At 39.1% G+C, this 18,224-nt stretch overlaps 1 protein-coding gene across 1 annotated transcript; it reads right to left on the bottom strand.

Moving 5' to 3' along the window:
* Positions 1-1,216: 1,216 nt before the first annotated feature.
* Positions 1,217-17,672, bottom strand: nploc4 (NPL4 homolog, ubiquitin recognition factor). Its single transcript, XM_053238675.1, has 17 exons — positions 17,515-17,672; positions 15,205-15,285; positions 12,961-13,070; positions 12,360-12,566; positions 12,173-12,221; positions 11,888-11,982; positions 11,337-11,460; positions 10,549-10,728; positions 9,531-9,617; positions 9,174-9,245; positions 8,930-9,056; positions 7,662-7,822; positions 6,857-6,928; positions 6,308-6,400; positions 5,421-5,537; positions 4,909-5,011; positions 1,217-2,078 (listed from the first exon to the last, which is right to left on the bottom strand). The coding sequence occupies exons 1-17, from the start codon at positions 17,527-17,529 to the stop codon at positions 1,921-1,923; spliced, it is 1,851 nt and encodes a 616-aa protein (XP_053094650.1). The 5' UTR covers positions 17,530-17,672; the 3' UTR covers positions 1,217-1,920.
* Positions 17,673-18,224: the final 552 nt, after the last annotated feature.

The raw sequence follows: 18,224 nt of genomic DNA, 5'->3' as shown, positions 1-18,224 counted from the left end.
ATCTTTTCTATGTAATAGTTTCTATGTAATAGTATAATAGTCACAAAATATATTTCTGCATGTTTTTGTCCTGTTTTGAGAAGGTGCAGCCGGACAGTAGTGAGAAGACCAGTGCACCGCTAAGGTCAGTCTTTACACTCATTACAAGGGGAATTTCTCTATTCACTATAGGAAGTTACTTGGGTTGACTGAATCAATGCAGTAAATGCATTGCACAGCAACTCACATTAATGAATTTGATCTTTCTGTGCCTGCATGAAAGTAAAAAGCTCATGCTCGAAATATATTTTTTTTGCTTCCCTAGTCCCTTATTGTACATCTCTAATCCCAACCAAATGCTCTACACCAAAACCTACACTTCGATCATATCTTGATTGTTTTATTACAAATCCATTGTTGTGGTGTATAAAGGCAAAATCACAAAAACTGTCACTGTCCAAATACTTCTGGACCTAACTGTATGTGTGTGTGTGTGTGTGTGTGTATGTATATATATATATATATATAGATAGATAGATAGATAGACAGACAGATAGACAGATATAGTGTCATTAGTATAGTGAATAGTGGAATAGTGTTACTGGTATCATATCTACTTTTGTATCACTTTAGAACACATGATCTGTTCAGTTCGTATCTGTTCGGTATCTGTTCGGTTACACGCCTATAAACCCAGCACTAGATGTCTCAGAAGAAGGTGCAAGGAGACTTTCTTTTTGGTGTTGGGCACAAACACTAGAACTGCCTTCAACTTCATGTAGGAAGGAACAGCAGGAAAACAAATGAAAAGGTATTTCAGTTAATGACCTATTTAGCCCTACCCTTAACCTTTCTTTTGCTACTTCTCTCTGTTCTTTATCCCTCTTCTTCAGAGGGAGCTAAGAAAACTCAAGAGTGTGCAGCATTTCCTGCTGGAAGACTTAGAAGATTACAGTGAAACAGGCTTCATGAGCACTTAACTTTCTCCACACTTCCACTGGTGTCAACAAGTGAGACAGAAAAAGGTAATGAAAGGATGGCAGGCAGTAAGTGAAGAAATTCTGAGAACACCACATTCAAAAACAGGGCAGTCCCAGTTGCTGTGCACTGCTTTATGGTGTGCTGAAAAGTTCAAACTGTAACTTAATGTACACCATAAAGAAGTCAGACACAAGTGACTACAACCCTCAAAGGTAGCTAATTAAACCACACAAAATCAAAGAAAAAGAGCATGTAATGACTGAGAAAAAGGCTTGTGCAACCTTTAATAGGGAGTCTCAATTAAAACTCAAGAACAAGCTGTTACGGTGAGTTGAAGGGTCCAATGATCTGGACAGTTGTTTCATGTGTGTTGCAGTGTGCATTTTGTTTCGTGAAAATCCACCAAGTGCTTATTCACCTCAATAGGGCTTTTTTTTTTTTTTTTTTTGGAAAACAGGATTGTATTAAATTCAATCAATATACATATAACTATGGTTCAAAAAAAAAAGAAAGAAGCCTCACTGAAATTAAATAACAGTATCAGTATCAATCTGCATATTATTTACACAACACATCTCCAGGCTGTGAGAATTAAGGATGGGGGCATAAATTTAATTCCAAAAACAAATTCAGCAAGTTTCATCAACGTCCAGAACGCAACAACGCAGTCAACTCATTTTTGACCGCAGAGAGAAAGAAACCTTGGCCAAGTGCTTTACCTAAATCAATCCCAGCATGCCTTGTGGCCACTGCAAAGAGGCTACAGGAACACAATCATTGTTAGCTTTGGACATGTAGCCTAGCACACCACTGGTATTCGCATAGCAACCCAGGACAGGCAGTGATGAAGTGGGCGGAGTTCTGATGGGGGTGGAGCGAGTGTGTAAGAGGGGAGGGGCTTTGAGAACAGGTTGAAGCCCACTCCTGCTGCTGTCTGCCAGGGCGGTGGTGTTTTATTTTTTAACTACGGGGCAGGCTGCACATCTCGCAGTGCTCCGTTCCCGGCTGGTTCATGAAGGTGCAGTGGAGGCAGGACCACATGGCAGAGGAGGATGCTGGGATAGACGGGCCACCCATGGCGTAGTCAAGAGAGCCTCCCTGCTGCCCTCCCACTGTGCCTGTGGCAGAAAGGAAAGAATGCAAAATAATGAGAACATGAAACAAACATAAACACTTACTATCTTAAAAGATAGAAGATAAAATCCCTGCTTAATGAATTGCATATCAAAAATTATAATTAACGAGTAACATTTCTAATGAACTTCTTAGGTGACTTTTCTAGTCTAAACTTCTTTTATCAAAATGTTGGTCTCTCTTTCCAGGTTAATGGTTTCCTACGTAACCCACAATGCCATTCATCTACGAGCTGACAAATGCACCAGTGGAAATTAGCCTTTGTTTCATCTCTACCGAAGGTCCAGCTCTCTCACCTCCTCTTTATCTGTATACTCTGTTCAAACAGATCAGGTTCCAAAGCTCAATCAAAGTCTTCATGATTGATATCTCAAAGATCACTAACTAGTCAAGCTGAGACTCTACAGTAACTCACAACTATGTCGTATAGCTGCACTGCATTCTGGACTTTTGACTCCAGTGTTTGCTGTCTCCACTATTTCTTTGCTAGATTTCTCATTAATATGACATTGAATGTTGCTGGAAAATGGTGAGTGAGAAAAGAAGCTATTGCTCTTTTGTTTTTAGGAGCTAACAGCAAATTATGTCTGTTATTATTTATGTATGAGATTGCTGAATTTTTTCTTCTGTTAAAAAACATTGTACTGTGCTAATAATCTAATGTATCCAACTTGATAAACGGTTCTCATTTATTAAGCTGGATATAAGCGGAATTATTCGTAAACCATTAGTATGAGCGTTTACATGAGAAATTTGGTATTCATGAAAATCTTGTAAATTTGGAAAAATATTTTTATCCTATGCCTGTGTAAATTTACTCATAAGAAGACTAATGTAAACCCCTGGCTTGATCAAATCACATAATTTGCATGGATTGCTGCACTTTTATATACAGAATATACTGTCAAGTTTAAGTTGTTTATTTTCTTATGTTTACAGCATTTAGCAGATGCCTTTATCCAGAGCAACTTATAGGAGAGCTTTGGAGCCTCTATCATAAACACATCCTCATACTACACTGCAAAAAAGTCGCACAATCTAATAATTTGTTGCACTGCATTTAGCTTTGATTACGGCACCCATTCGTCCTGGCATTGTTTCAACAACCTTATGCAAATTCACAACATTTCTTTCCATCCAGAGTTGCATTAATTTTTGGCTGAGATCTTGCATTGAGGACAGGAGAGTCTAACCACTCCGTAAAGTCTTCTCCAGCACATCCCAAAGACTTTCAATGGGGTTAAGGTCAGGACTCTGTGGTGGCCAATTCATGTGTGAAAATGATTCCTCATGCTCCCTGAACGACTCTTTCACAAGTTAAGCAAAAGAAAAAGTCCATTGATGGGATAACCTGGTCATTCAGTATAATCAGCTGCTCAGCTGACTTCATTTTATTGCCACACAATGAGGCTGAGCCTCGACCTGACCAACTGATGCAACCACAGATCATAACACTGCCTCCAGAGGTTTGTACAGTAGGCACTATGCATGACGGGTGAATTACTTCATGCATTTCTCTTCTTACCCTGACACACCCATTGCTTTGGAATAGGGTAAATCTGATTTTATCAGACCACATGACCTTTTTCCATTGTTCCACAGTCCAGTCTTTATGCTCCCTAGCAAATTGAAGTCATTTTTTCCGATTAGCCTCACTAACAAATGGCTTTCTTGTGGCCACACAGCTGTTTAGTCCCAATCCTGTAAGTTCTCATCACACTGTGCGTGTGGAAATGCTCTTACTTTCACTATTAAACATAGCCGTGAGTTCTCCTGTCGATTTTTTTACGATGTGACATCACCAAGCGTTTTAAAGATCACCGATCACGATCATTCAAGATTTTTTTCTGACTACATTTCTGCTGTAAAGTTGACGGTTCACCACTATCCTTCCAGGCTTTAATAATGCACTGGACATTTCATAACCCAGTTCCAGTGATTTCGGCAATCTCCTTAGTTGTTTTCTTTGCTTGATGCAGGCCAACAATTTTCCCCTTCAGTAACATCTTTTCCACGACCATGGGATACGTAATCTGCCATGGTTGTTTAAGAAATGAAAAGCTACACACTGCATCAGTTAAGGTTAAAAGAATTGTTGCCAGCTGAAACATATTAATCACTGCAGTAATGATCCAATCATAGGCTCTTAAGTATTTGCTTATTTAAATCCAAACCTTTTTTTGGCCAGGCAGTGTAGCTCCTAGTGAACTAAGGAACTAAGAGTACCATCGTTAACATTTTGTGAAAATCAGTTGTTTTATATTACTGGCATAAATAAAGAATATTAAAAAACAATACAGAAAGCGAGCCAAGACAAACCCATAAATTAAAACAAATAAAACTATTCATTCAATTATGACAAAAGAAATACCTCAGTATAAACTGAGAGACAGGCCGGTCTGTCTGTGGATAGCCATAAGCCGTAAACAAATGCTTCAGCTGATGGAAGACTGTGCTCGCTTTTTATTATATATTATTAAATATCTTTATTGGTATAGAAGTGAGTCAAAATAATTTCCACTTCTGTTTTTTCAGGCTTTACCCTGAGCGATCGTTTGGTGCTCACAGCTGTCTGTGCACTTGAACTTTTATGAAGTTTTGTGGGCATCACTACTTGCAAATCAGCACAAGCTTGGTAATTTACAGGTGACTGGCATTCAACATATACACAAATATGAAGAAAATCAGCACTTCCGAAACATATGTTATTTTTAGTTCCGTTTGGTTTATGCATTAATAAATAAATTAGCAAGCATGTGACCCAAATGATTAAAAACTCCCCAAATGTCAAAATTGAGTTGGAGATTCACTTACTACAGAGTTGCTCGATTGTAGCCCACTGCTCAGATTTCTTCCAGGTTTGTGCCAGCTCTTCATTTGAGGTTTTCACAGCATCCAGTAACAACCCAATACTGTCCTGTAAATAGAAAAGAAATATAATATAAAGCACAGTTTCCTTATAGATATCCAGTGGAGCTTTGGTCCATAAAGGAAGCCAGACACCCGAAAACGCCAGCACAACTATTTATTAATGTGTAGTTTCAACACCATAAAAAAACAGAGAAAGAAATGCAATGTCCAAACACTGGCCTGTGTGTGGTGCCATCTGCTGAACAAAGTATTTACCAAGTGGCTAATTCTTGGGATGAATATGCATACTGTATGTTTCACTCATAATCACATTACTAATAATATCACAATGCAATCAAACCAGGTTAATGTTAATTAGCTAGTGTAACTAACGCAAGAGAAAAACATTTAACAACCTAACATACCGATCATAGGAAGATATAAGAGTGTGTGTGTAGTTAATCTGCAATACTTACTCGCAAAGGCATGACCTCATTAGTGACGAGAAAGATGAGCAGGTGGAAGTCAGAGACGATGTCCAAAAAGGACGAGGAGGAGCTCTGGGAGAGATATGTAGCTAAACTGTGGAAGTCCTGATAATCACAAACACACAGAACATTAACATGATTAGTGTAAACCCTGAGTTTAGTAAATGAAAATGTACCGTATTAAAGATTATATTTAATTAAAGATGTTAAAAATATCTATAAAAAGAACATAGTGTACATAGTGACAGCTTGATTAACGGTAACCTCCATACAGAGATACACTATATGCCTAAAGGTGTGTGGACATTACTGAACATCCCATTCCAGATTTAGTCCCAACATTACAGTTATAATAACCTCTACTCTTCTGGGAATGCTTTCCCCAAGATTTTGGAATGTGGCTGTGGGGATTTGTGCATCAGTGAGATCAGGCACTGATATCAGGTGAGGAGGTTCATGTTCCATCCCAAAGGTGTTCAGTGGGGTTGATGTCAGGGCTCTGTGCAGGCCAGTAGAGCTCTTTCACTCCAACCTTAGCAAACCACACCTTCATGGACCTTGCATTGTGCACGGGGGCACTGTCATACAGGAATATGTTTGGGCCTCTTAGGTCCAGTGAAGGGAAATTGCAAAGCTACATCATACAGATACATACATACATCATCCTATACAATTTTGTCCTTCCATCTTTGTGGCAACAGTTTAGGAGAAGGCCCACAAAATGGGTGTGATGGTCAGGTGTCCACATACTTCAGGCCAAAGAGTGTATATTATAAACCGGCAGAAACATTCAGTTTATACCTGACACAAAATGCGGAAATATATGCTTGTTTTCAGTTAGGATGATGAAGTGTCTAAGGTGTGTAGGCGGCTACCTGTGTTTCTCCCAGTGCATCTCTGTTCTCGATGGGGAAGCGGAGCGTGGAGGAAAAGGTGAACACAGGGTCCTTAGGGAAAGTGGTGGGGATCTGTTCAAAAACAGAATATATTTTTTAAAAATAATTTCAAGCAAACCTAGAAAATATATATACAGCAGATACTGAAGAATATATGCCTAGAATATATGACTCCCCACTATATCTATATTTTTATATTAAAAAAGGTTTCAAAAAGTTGTTACTGTACACACACTGAGATAGGAAATCAACAACTTCAGCTTATCCACATGTAGCACTTCAGACTTTTGAACACATAACAAAATTGGTTGTGGATAGCCGAGGTTCTCAAACTCAAACCCCTTCAAGTGTAAAATAAATTCCACAGTGAAGCTTGGTGAACTTGACTATGACGGGGGGGTCACCAGTTATACTGAGTCGTATTGAGTCATGACTATCATGACAGTGATCACACAATTAAACAAAACATGTCAGATCCTGAACTACTTTAAACATCGGGGCAGATTCAAAAAAGGAAATGCTACTTACATCAATAATTAGGTACTCCACTGGTAGAGGCCGGGCCAAGTATGTGATGTCGTTGCCAAATTTGTCTTTATCCTAGATTAAGAGGAAGATAAATAGAGTAAGAGAAATACAAAAATGTGGGCACAAAGAAACTGAAGATCAGGAAATTAGAGGAAAACATTTGATTCTGAGAGGTTAAAGGCAATTGACTGTTAACTGGAACATACTGAAGGAATATTTCACAAGATGCAGAAAAAATTAAACCTTTGTCCAACTCATTTGTTATCCTGCTTTGACAGTTTCAGGTTCACACCAAGTTCAGAATGGTCAGATCTATCAGCCAGGCTTGTTGTTCAAACCAAATGTGCAGCACAGTATTCAAAGTGCTCAGGGGCTCCATTCAAAACACTTTTATGATACACTATATCTCACCTGTGCCATGCCCTATTACAATTTAATAATAAAAGCAATCATTTACAAGTCAAAGCAAGTCAGGCTCTAACAAGTTTCCTTCTGAATTCAATTACATCAGACGTTGCAGAGCAGCAGCACTACCACCCTGGAATTTAAACCAGACTTGTATAACACTTTTCCCTTTATTCAATGTTCTGCCATTGCACAAGTATTGGCAAAGGTACTGTGTGGAGAGAATTTTAACGTCTTAAGCATAAGCCTTGGTGCCACTGAAAAGAATATACTTTGATACAAAATGATAGATTAGGAAAAGGAATAAAATGTAAACTGACACTGGATAACAGAAAAGGCTCTCTGTGTATTCTTTACATGCATGTTTTGTAAATGCAAGTGTGAGTGTGCACGCATTTACCTTATAGAAGACGTCAGGGACGTACTGCTCACTGCTAGACTCTTTAGCATAGCCGAGTTCAGGAGCGTCTCTGCAGGGCAGCAGGCACTCGTCCCTCACCAAGGCCATGCACTGGTTAGACACTTGGTATCCCTCAAAATGTACCTGGTTATCAGGACCACCTGCACACACACCCGCACACACACAGATAAGTTTTAGACCTCGGCATACACAAGACAATTCAGTTCAGTTACAAGACAGAGTACTGGCATTAAAACACTACGTCCATGACTCATCTAACTCTTTTCACAACAGCAGAGTGACACAAAAAAGCATCAGAGCTCTGCAAGCTATTAGCATTTAAGGTTAATCATTAGACATGATTGCATGTAGGCTAATAATTTGTTAATAATCTCGCTGATAGCTCAGCTGTAATAAAAATCTTTCAAATACACAACAGAATAGACATGAAATGAAAAAAAAAAAGATGGACAATAACTGCGTTTACATGCACATCAAATTCCGTTTAAGGTCTATATTCGGGTTGCAGCCGTATTCCGAATATGATGTTTATATGCGTACTGGCATTGGAATATTCCTGTATACATGGTTGTTGTAAGTATGCCTGAGTTGCCATTCCTAAATACCTAGCCTACAGCTAAGCATCTGTTAGCACCCACAATTCCTTGCGGACTGAGCATGCGCATATATCTCCTTTCAATGGATTTTCTGAATAAGGTGTTTACATGCAACAAATTTCTGATTAAAAACAGGCATATTCCAATATTGTCTTAATCTGAATCGGGCAATCGGATTGCGGCGTTTATATGACTCAATACTAATTAGAATATTGCCAAATTCCTAATATACAATTCTGATAATAATGTGCATGTAAACGTAGCCACTGTTTAATAATCAGATTAATAAAAGAATAATCACCATTTAAACTTTCAATTCTGAGTGTTGACGTGCTGAGTTAATTTTAGCTATTGATTGCACTAAAATCCCTCGTTTCACATACATACAAATTTGGAGTGTATTAAATGTGACTAAAATTTCCATGTTATTTAGAATCTGCAATCAAAAAATGATTCATTTGGATTAACAAAAACCTTTGCATGTAGACATTGCCATTGTGTAGCTGCAGAATTTTGCATAAAATCAGAGCATGAAGAGATACAACTTGGTGATAAATACACACTTCCCTCTTCACGCACACAATGACTAACACATTACAGGTCTTCACTAACATTAGAACATGTAATGGAAAAATGTGAGAAATCACACACCTGTTGCTACCACTGTGACAAATTTTGATCCAAAGTGGCCATCAGGAGAGAGCCGGCATGAATTGGCGTTCTGGTTCTGGAAGTGTCCGGCCGTGATGCACTCCTCTGAGCTCAAAAAGTATGAGTCCTGCGCAGCAAACACATTACACACTTTATGAATTTACTTACGAATGCACTGAAGACTTACCTACTGGAATGGGTTAAAGGTAAAGCTCGCTTTTTTTAGACAAGCAATTTGTCTTACCTTGTTTCTAGTGTAACGCACTGTGCCTATTCTTGTATCCTCCGACAGCAGGTCTGTGAAGATCCACCCCACCTAGGAGCACAAGAAAATAATTATCATCTAGATCACTGTTGTATTAATATACTTTTTTCCCCTAATTTACCAAGACCAGAGAAACAAATTAATATGCCTAATCTCAAACACTGGGAAAGGAGCAAGTGAACACAAGCTAAACCTACAGTCACACAGATCAGGCACGCAGTGGACTACAGAAATGTTGTGCCAGTACTTAAACTAAAAACAAGGTAACTAGGCAAGAACGCGAACAGAAATGTGTTAAAATCTTTGCTGGCATTAAAGAGGGGGCACAGGAGTTACCTTGCAGAGACCCAGTTTAGCAGCGATCTCCTCCACTGCTGCAGCTCTGGGGTCATCAATGAGCTCCAGACTGTTCTGAGAGCCAATCTGAAACCAAACATACAAGAAGTACGTATCCAACCATAAATAAAGGTCAAAATTTGCCAAATTTGTTAATTTATTGAAACATGGGCAGTTACGATTGCAGTTATACAATATCCAAAAGTATGTGGACACCTGACCATCACACTCATATGTGCTTTTTGAACGTCCCATTCCAGAGTTTGTCCCCTATTTGCTGTTACAATAACCTCCACTCATCTGGGAAGGCTTTCACTACATTCTGGAGCGTGGCTGTGGGGATTTGTACTCATCCAGCCACAAGAGCATCAGTGAGGTCAGGCACTGATGTCATGTGAGGAAGTCTGGGCTGCAGTCAGCATTCCAGTTCATCCCACAGGTGTTCAGTGGGGTTGAGGTCAGGACTCTGTGCAGGCCATGCAAGTTCTTCCACTCCAACCTTAACACACCGTGTCTTCATGGACCTCACTTTGTGCACAGGGGTATTGTCATTCTGGAACAGGTTTGGGCCTCTTAGTTCCAGTGAAGGGAAACTGTAATGCTACAGCATACAAAGACATTCTATACAATTGTGTGCTTCCAACTTTGTGACAACAGTTTGGGGAAGAACCACATATGGGTGTGATGGTCAAGTGTCCACATACTTTTGGCCAAACAAGTTTTAATTTGTGCTATTTTGCTATGTTTCTTCTTCATCTTACTAGTAACAGTACTGTTTCCTTTTATCATTATTTTCATTCGTTCACACCCTTTGTAATGCAAATGTATCACTGTCATGCCAGCACCTTGAACAAGTTCTTGAATGCTGCATGCCTCACTAGAAGTAAACAAATAATTACCACACCAGATACAACAGCTATGATAGCACATGACAGACAGAGGCAATATTTGCTTGCATCATTGTACCCCACTAATAGCTTTAATCCCCTTCTTTAAAACTTTCGCATTGAAGCGTCACCTGTGGTGGTTCGTAAATGGCGGCCACTTCAGCACGGATTCCCAGTGGAATGTCTTTATGCTCTGTGTAGCGGCCATACAGATAGCCCATCCGCTGACTTCCTGTTTTCCTCCAGAAGTCCAAGAAACGGTCTGCGATGGTGTGGTTCTCAAACATGATGTTATCCACGTGTCTGTATTTCTGTAATGGAAACCCGTTTTTGTTCAACGCTCTCCCATAGCTTCACACTTATACGTTAAACATTATAGGATAGACAAGATACACAACACTTCAATAGGCTCCCTTTCACTCTCTAAGCCATGGTTAGATCAAGTTGCTGCTGTACGAAGAGCAAGTTCATGTAGCCAAAGGTTGGACTGACAACAGGAATTAAAACTAATAGCATCCCAGCCAATATCAAACATCAGGACAGAGATTACCCCAAGACTGTCCAATGAGTTCGAACATTTCTTTCAACAAAGGTAATCTTAAAACAGCATTTCACATAAAATACTACCCTAACTACCAATAAAGCAACAGTTAACATGTTTTCATATACAAAATACTAAATGACCCACTCTACCTGTAATTAGGAATTTGCAAAAACCATTATTTTAAATACAATAAATATATAGGCCCACAAATATTTTATTTTAAGGATATCTTTGGTACTGGTATTCACAATACAGCCATGCAATGGATGAGTCTAGTTTCTTCATTTTAGTGTTCTGTTTGCATTTTCTGGCCCAGAAAAAAGCTCCAAAGCTCCAGAGCTGCTCAGACTTTAAGACCATGATGCTTTAGAGTACCTGTCTGTTGAGGGTGATAGCACTGGGCTGGCATTTGGTGCAGATGCCCTCAGGCCAGGGCAAATGGCCCTCACAGCCTGACTTGATTTTACAGCTGATGTTCTCCAATGCTGCAAACTTGCCTCTGAGAAGGAAAGGAGATTAAAGGAGCATTACGTAAGATTAGTCTTTTTTTTTTTTTCTTTTCAAGATTAGGTTGACATTTGAATGATACCCACCCATGTTCACAAATCTCTGCCCCAGGATTTATGATCTATGGCTATGAAATGATTGACAGGAGGCGTATCCAAACACAAACAAGCATTCCAAACCAGAAGTCAGTTTTACTAAACGGGTTTTCTCAGCAACTTAATACACTTTTGCTATGGCCAAGGCTTAAACCATTGTTTTTTTTTTTTAAATCATGTTCTACATACCTTTCAGGTTAATTGTACAAGTAAGGAATTGGAGTAAAAAAATGGAGTATTGCACCTTTAAATCAGAAGTTCCAGAGGCCCTGAATTATTAATATTTTTTCCCCCATAAAGTCAAAATCTTCAAGGAAAACTCACTTGTCTGCTCCACCTGTCAGTTTGCGGATGTAGGCATGGAACGACATGTGTTTAACAGGTGGATCGAGATGATTCAGGTAGTCTTCATCAAAAGGCTGTCAAAGATAAAAAAAAAAAAGAAAGAATTATATATCAGAACAATAAATTTGCACCTTTATGTCATTTATAGGATAATATCATTTCTTTTTTTTTTTTTTTAAACTTATTTATGCAGTGACTCGAGTATGAATTACTTCCCAACAAGCATTTGGGGCCGGGGGGGACCTCTCATATTCATGTTCTTACCTCTAAAGGTACACAGTGAACACATTTCCCCATGGGACCATGCCGGCATCTAAAAATACACACACGCATACAATTTAAAACACAGAGTGAAACCTGTACTGCACACACACACTGAGAACATAAAAGCAACCTAGATAGGGGGGAAGGGGGGAGGGGGAAAAAAAGAAAAAGAAAAAGGCAGACTCACAGCTGGGGATCTCGGTTTCTGTATATCTTGCCGTCCTGCTTGGCCAGATACTGATCGATCTCATCCTCTTGGATCTGCGGTGCCGAGTGTGAACGGGACAAGGAGGATGAGGAAGAAGAAGACAGAGAAGAGTGAGGCTGCGCTGTGTCCATGTTCTCACTGGAGGATCCAGCTGATGATGGGAAGAGAAAGAGCATGTCTCCATGCCTAGACAGAAAGAGTGCATGAATATTTAAAGAGAGACAAGTGGGCAGAATAAATATTTTAAAAATGCACAGCTTAAAGTTGTCTTAAGCACAGAAAGGCAAAATGGGGTTACAATCGTGTTGCAGTGGAATTTTTTTTTGACTTCTATTTCCCTTGGTACAATGTAATCTTCCTAATGTAATCGTCAGATTATAAATAAATATTAAATACAATCTTGGGGGAAAAAGCTATAAAACAACTATGTGTACAATAAAATATATATTAACCTATGTACAAGGAAAAATCTGACTGCGCATTATAGAGATGATTATACAATTTAACCTGTGCATATTAAAAGTGCCATGTCTAACTGTGCAAAAAATACTGATGGTTCATAATGTACGTGTAGACTTACTTGATTTTAAGCAGACTAAGGGTCTTGTTCTGAGAGAGAATCTCGCCTGTCTTGTTGCGGTTCAGGTAGACAGAAAACCCATTCGAGCTGAAACCAAACTCTTTAGCAACCTTTTAGGGAGAAAAGCAGAAGGAGAAAATGCTGTCCATCCTGTTTGTTCTTTTAAAATAGAAAACAAAATGCACAGGTAGTGCAAAAACAAGACAATTTTAATAAAAGTAACAAAACCGCCCTGTCTGGTTTATCAAATGCGAAATGCCAAATCGTCACTGGTTTAACTGTGGAAAGCAGGATGTAAAGGCTGTGCTGGTTGAGTGAAATAGCGAGAAAGAAAGAACAAGGAAAAAGAACAGGGAAAGGAAAAATAGCTGCAGTAGCTTGGCAATAATCCCTACTCTGCAGCTCAGTCAGCACAACTCACACACTCACAAACTCACCACAGGAATTACAATAGATATTACGAAATAGCCCCTAAGCTGCAGTTTCACAGCTGTGACAACTCAGCGAGTCAAAAAACAAAAAGTCAGACACCAGAAGCTGACCACTTAATCTGAAATACGAATTAAATTCTCAACATTTTCAGGATGATCTCACGTTGAATTTGTCAGTGAACAAAGTTAGATGCATGATTAGGCATGAATTCACCACATGGCCCAGCAGAACTCTTAAAAGGACATTAAAGGATCAATCGTAATGCAATTGTGGGCGATATCTAATAGAGAACAGAGTTCGGAAGCGACGACAGAGCTCAGTGCACTTAGCAATAAATGGAAAAAGAGCACGTTTAACCCAGGCAGATTTCATTAGGAATGCATCGAGCCCACGGCCATCAGTCAAAACGTGAGCGCTATAATGTAAAGTCTAATATCAGTAGTTTAAAATAGACCAGGTGTGTGAGAATGTCTTCAGCTGAGACATCGCTGCAGCCAATCCCGCATCGCATTTAAAATCCTGTCTTGACCTTTATTGGAATAACAGAACATGATCTCTCTACTGCTCTGCAGATTCGCTCGCTCTCCACAGCAATGCATGAATCTTTAATTTGACACTGCGGAGCTGCTTCTTCTTCCGAAATGCGTTTATTCATACAAATACAAGACATTACAAATGAGCTCGTGCTGTGCTGCGATGTACTTAACGTGATAGCTGATCTTCATCCATGCAAATTGCATTTAACTGGAAGCCACAGAGAGAAATCAGCATACAACGGTGTGTGTCTGACTATTCTCGCTGGTGTATCACAGCTGCTTGCTGTAACAACTATTAATCTATCCCAAAACAACTTCTACATCAGATATATACAGTGACGTTTAACAAGATGTTGTTGAGGAGATGAACTGAGTGGGATTTTTCTGCTCCTGTCCTGCATTTTTCACAACTGTGCACTTCTTGTTTCACAATAGCTGCTCTGTAATATGATAGAGGTGGTGAGCAAATCCTCTTCGTTAGCAAGATTTGCTGATAGCGTGCGGACACAACAGCGTGCCATGAAGTCCCTTGCTAAGACATAGTGTGCGTTTGTGTGACTCGGCCACGCACAGCTCAGAAAGCGGCGTGTGTCGGAGAAGCGGGCGGTGCGTCTCCATTTTAAACCGAGCTCTCATCAATAAATCAGCAGTGAACACGGTTACTGTAAGGAGACAGGAGCTAAGCTAAGCTGTCTGAGCTGCTGGAAATGTCAAGAGCGCTGTATTCATAGGTATGTCCAGTAAGACTTAAAGAAGGCTGATGAGCAAGAGCAGGATAGTAAAAATAATAATAAAATAAAGGATAGTGTGACATGAAGTGAAGTCCTGTAGTGCTCTATGAAAAATGCTGCTTTTAGTGATATCTGAGCTAACTCTGGAAGAATCCATCTGGTCAGTCATGTAGTTGATAACGAACCACGAATGTGCAGACGATAAGTAAAATGTCCATGAGTCATTTCGGCATCCAATGCACATTAATTAACACTTGTTTGTCTGACTAATTAAAGATTTATCGTGCTTTTGCTCAGTCTGTCCTGTCAACACTGTTAAAACTAACACTATAATCAATATTTGTTTTATTCAGTTATGTTTATGACTCATTATATCCACGTTATAGCATATGAATGAGTTGTCATTTTAGGATTCCATAGAGAAGAGCACTGAAATTCAAATGGAGTACACAAATAAAGTATTGCCAAATCAGCTCTTCTGTGTTTTTATTGCTTGTGTGTGTTTGTGCATGTGTGTGTTTTCAAAGATCTAGTGTGCTTCACACCTTCTTCAGAAAAGCCGCAGCAGTCTCCCGCTTGGTTGAAGTGATTTTTTTCATCCCCTCTGGAGACTGGACACGAATGATCTAAGAGCAAACAAACATGGCACGTTATTAATGAAGTCAGCCTTTCAGGTTATTTCACATTTATTTCGGACAGAACACTCGAACTGTTCTTATCACAACCTCTCAGCAAAACTTGATCTACCAGCTACAGGTGTAATAGTTGTGTGTTGTATGTTCAGCGCTTTCTTTTGAACTAACCGTGCTAACATGCTAATTCAGTCATTATACTTACAAAAAAAACCCTGTATCTTATGTTGCAGTTCATAGCTGAAAGCTGGATAGAAAACTAATTTGTATGCTAGCTAAATATCTGTTAAAACACACCAAGCAGGAAAATTAAGAATGCAAATTTTATGAAGAGCCACGTTTGTAGTTATTAAAATAATTTTAGAAATTCCAGAGAAGGCAAAAGTATTAATATGTTAATGTAAATCAAACCTACTCTGGATGACTTGTGCTGAAAGAAATTAACCTTTAACTTAGACTGAATCAAAATGTATCTATTGATCCACCTGCATCAACCTTTACACCTTGTTTAAAAATAAAGTGGATCAGATACAATCCTGCTTTCAGTTTTACAATAAATTTACATTAACTTAACTCCTGTGGTTTTAATTTAATTAGATGCAGCTATAAATCTGAGTTTGGGATTAACTGTATTATCTTGCAGATCTGATTGTGTGTATCTGTAGCAAGGTTAATGCTGAACTGGTATCAGACGGGATTTGAAACATTTCCTGATCCAGTCCACGGACCTGTTTCACACAGTGGAAGAGAAGAGCACTGGATTTTATATAATGGAAGAGAAAAACGGACTCAGGTTGTCTTAAAAGCCGATCGCTGACACATAACTGGAAGCAGAATCGGCTTGGCTGTGAGGATGCTGATTCTGGATCAGTATCAGGTATCGGATGATCCTCTGAGCGCTGATAATGACACCGAATCTACTTTGGGGTTTACACGTCAAACAGCTGAAAAAGGTTTTTAATAGTTACAGATCGCAAGAGTAACTCTCTACTGTTTTTTTTTTATTTTTTTAAGACTAGTAAATCCATCATGGCAGGAAATTGTTTTCCAGGTTGTGGTTTTATTCAGAGGTACAGTTTTGAATTGTTAAGTCAAACTTAGAACTCTCATTTAAACACTGCTGTTTAACCCGCTGATTGTATCAATAGGAATATGAATCAGTATGAATCAATATGAATCAGGGTCTTGTTAATGGTGATACATTCAAGTGCTAGCATCACGATTTGTCACGTGAGGACTGAAATTAACATACTGCATAGCACACTGGTGTAAACAGATAACGCATATCTGTCTGCACATAACTCATCTTCATTAAAGATGCAATAGGTAAGATTAGCCTTTTTTTTTTTTTTTTTTAAGAATAGGTCTCTAATGGTTAAGTAGGTGGGTTTAACATTTGAATGATTTTTTTTAACTTCTTGATCCCACCCCATTCCCTTATTCCCGCCCATGTTCACGAAGCTCCGCCCCCAGGATCTGACGCTCCTTAGAGCAGACTATCTACAAAATGATTGACAGGAGGCGCATCCAAACACAAACAAGCTTTCCGGACCGGAATTCAGTTTTCCAAACATTTTCTCAGCCAATTAACACACTTCTGCTAAAGCCATGGCCTAAAGCATTATTTTTATTATGTTCTATGTATCTTTCAGATTATTTTTACAAGTAAGAAATGTAAGAAATGTAAAAAAAGGCGTATTGCAGCTTGAAGTAAATGTAAAGTGAGCAGTAATGGTTAAAGGGGGACACTATTCTCATCAAGCGGATTTAGCAGCTACTTAAGAGGAGGATTTTTGAAATTTAAGATGTTAAACGTGAGAGATAGCAGTAAGTTATCAGGAATTTAGTGTCTCATTGTTCAGCATCTAAAGAGCTGCTAATTTCTCTCACACACTCACACTCTCTCACACACACACACACACACACACACACAGCCGAGTGCACTGAGCCTGAGAATGAACTCATAAACACATCCACCTCAGCCTTTTTTTCCACCCAGCTAAGTGTTTCCTCTCACTTATCCCTCTCCACTCCTCCTGCTCCTCTGGTCCTGTCCCTGATCTTAGCCTGGCCCTGACTCTTCTGACCGTTAGCTTGCTAATCAGTTAGCATCACGCTAACAATTCTGCTGCCTCATCACCCGGAATAAACTGCACATTTCTCTCACTTTCCCTCTCCCAGCATTACCACCTGCTAATCAAAACAGCACAAACACATACTTACAATGTTCTCCGACATGTTTACTCGGGTCTGTGATCCCGAAACCCGAACTCAGATAACAATATTAGCGTTTACAGTACCGGCTATAAATGTTACAGTCTGTGCGAAACTCAACTCCATAACTCTGCACTGTGTGTGAAAACGGCGATAGTGTCACAACCACTTCCGTCGCCTTATTTGTTTTCCCACCAGCATTCAGACAAACCCCGCCTTCTCCGTTATGATTGGCTAATATTTCATAATACAAAAAAATGCCGTTGCTGATTGGACAGTGGAGTTTGAGTGTGCTCAATCAACCAATCGTGATGCAAAAAGCGGGACAGTATGACAACGTTCTCCCTTAAAGATGCAGGAATACGGGTGGGATAAATCAATGTATAATTGTGACTGTTGCAGGAAGTGTGTCTTTTTCAAAATTAAAGCCTTTCTGAGCGCTATTATGGAGCTAACAGACGCAAAGGCGATCTTGCCTTATTAAACTAATGCCATAATATATAACAGTACCATAATAATATTGTAAGGAAAGTTGCTTTATTTGAAATAAAGCAATGGAACAAGGTCTCTCTCTCTCTCTCTCTCTCTCTCTCTCTCTATATATATATATATATATATATATATATATATATATATATATATATATATATATAAATATATACACACACTGTATATATACACTGCCTGGCCAAAAAAAAGTCGCACAATCTAATATTTTG

Source organism: Pangasianodon hypophthalmus, chromosome 12, assembly GCF_027358585.1.
Source record: "Pangasianodon hypophthalmus isolate fPanHyp1 chromosome 12, fPanHyp1.pri, whole genome shotgun sequence".
Lineage (NCBI taxonomy): Eukaryota > Metazoa > Chordata > Actinopteri > Siluriformes > Pangasiidae > Pangasianodon > Pangasianodon hypophthalmus.
The sequence above is the reverse complement of the archived record's forward strand: the minus strand, read 5'-3'. Positions and strand labels throughout refer to the sequence as shown.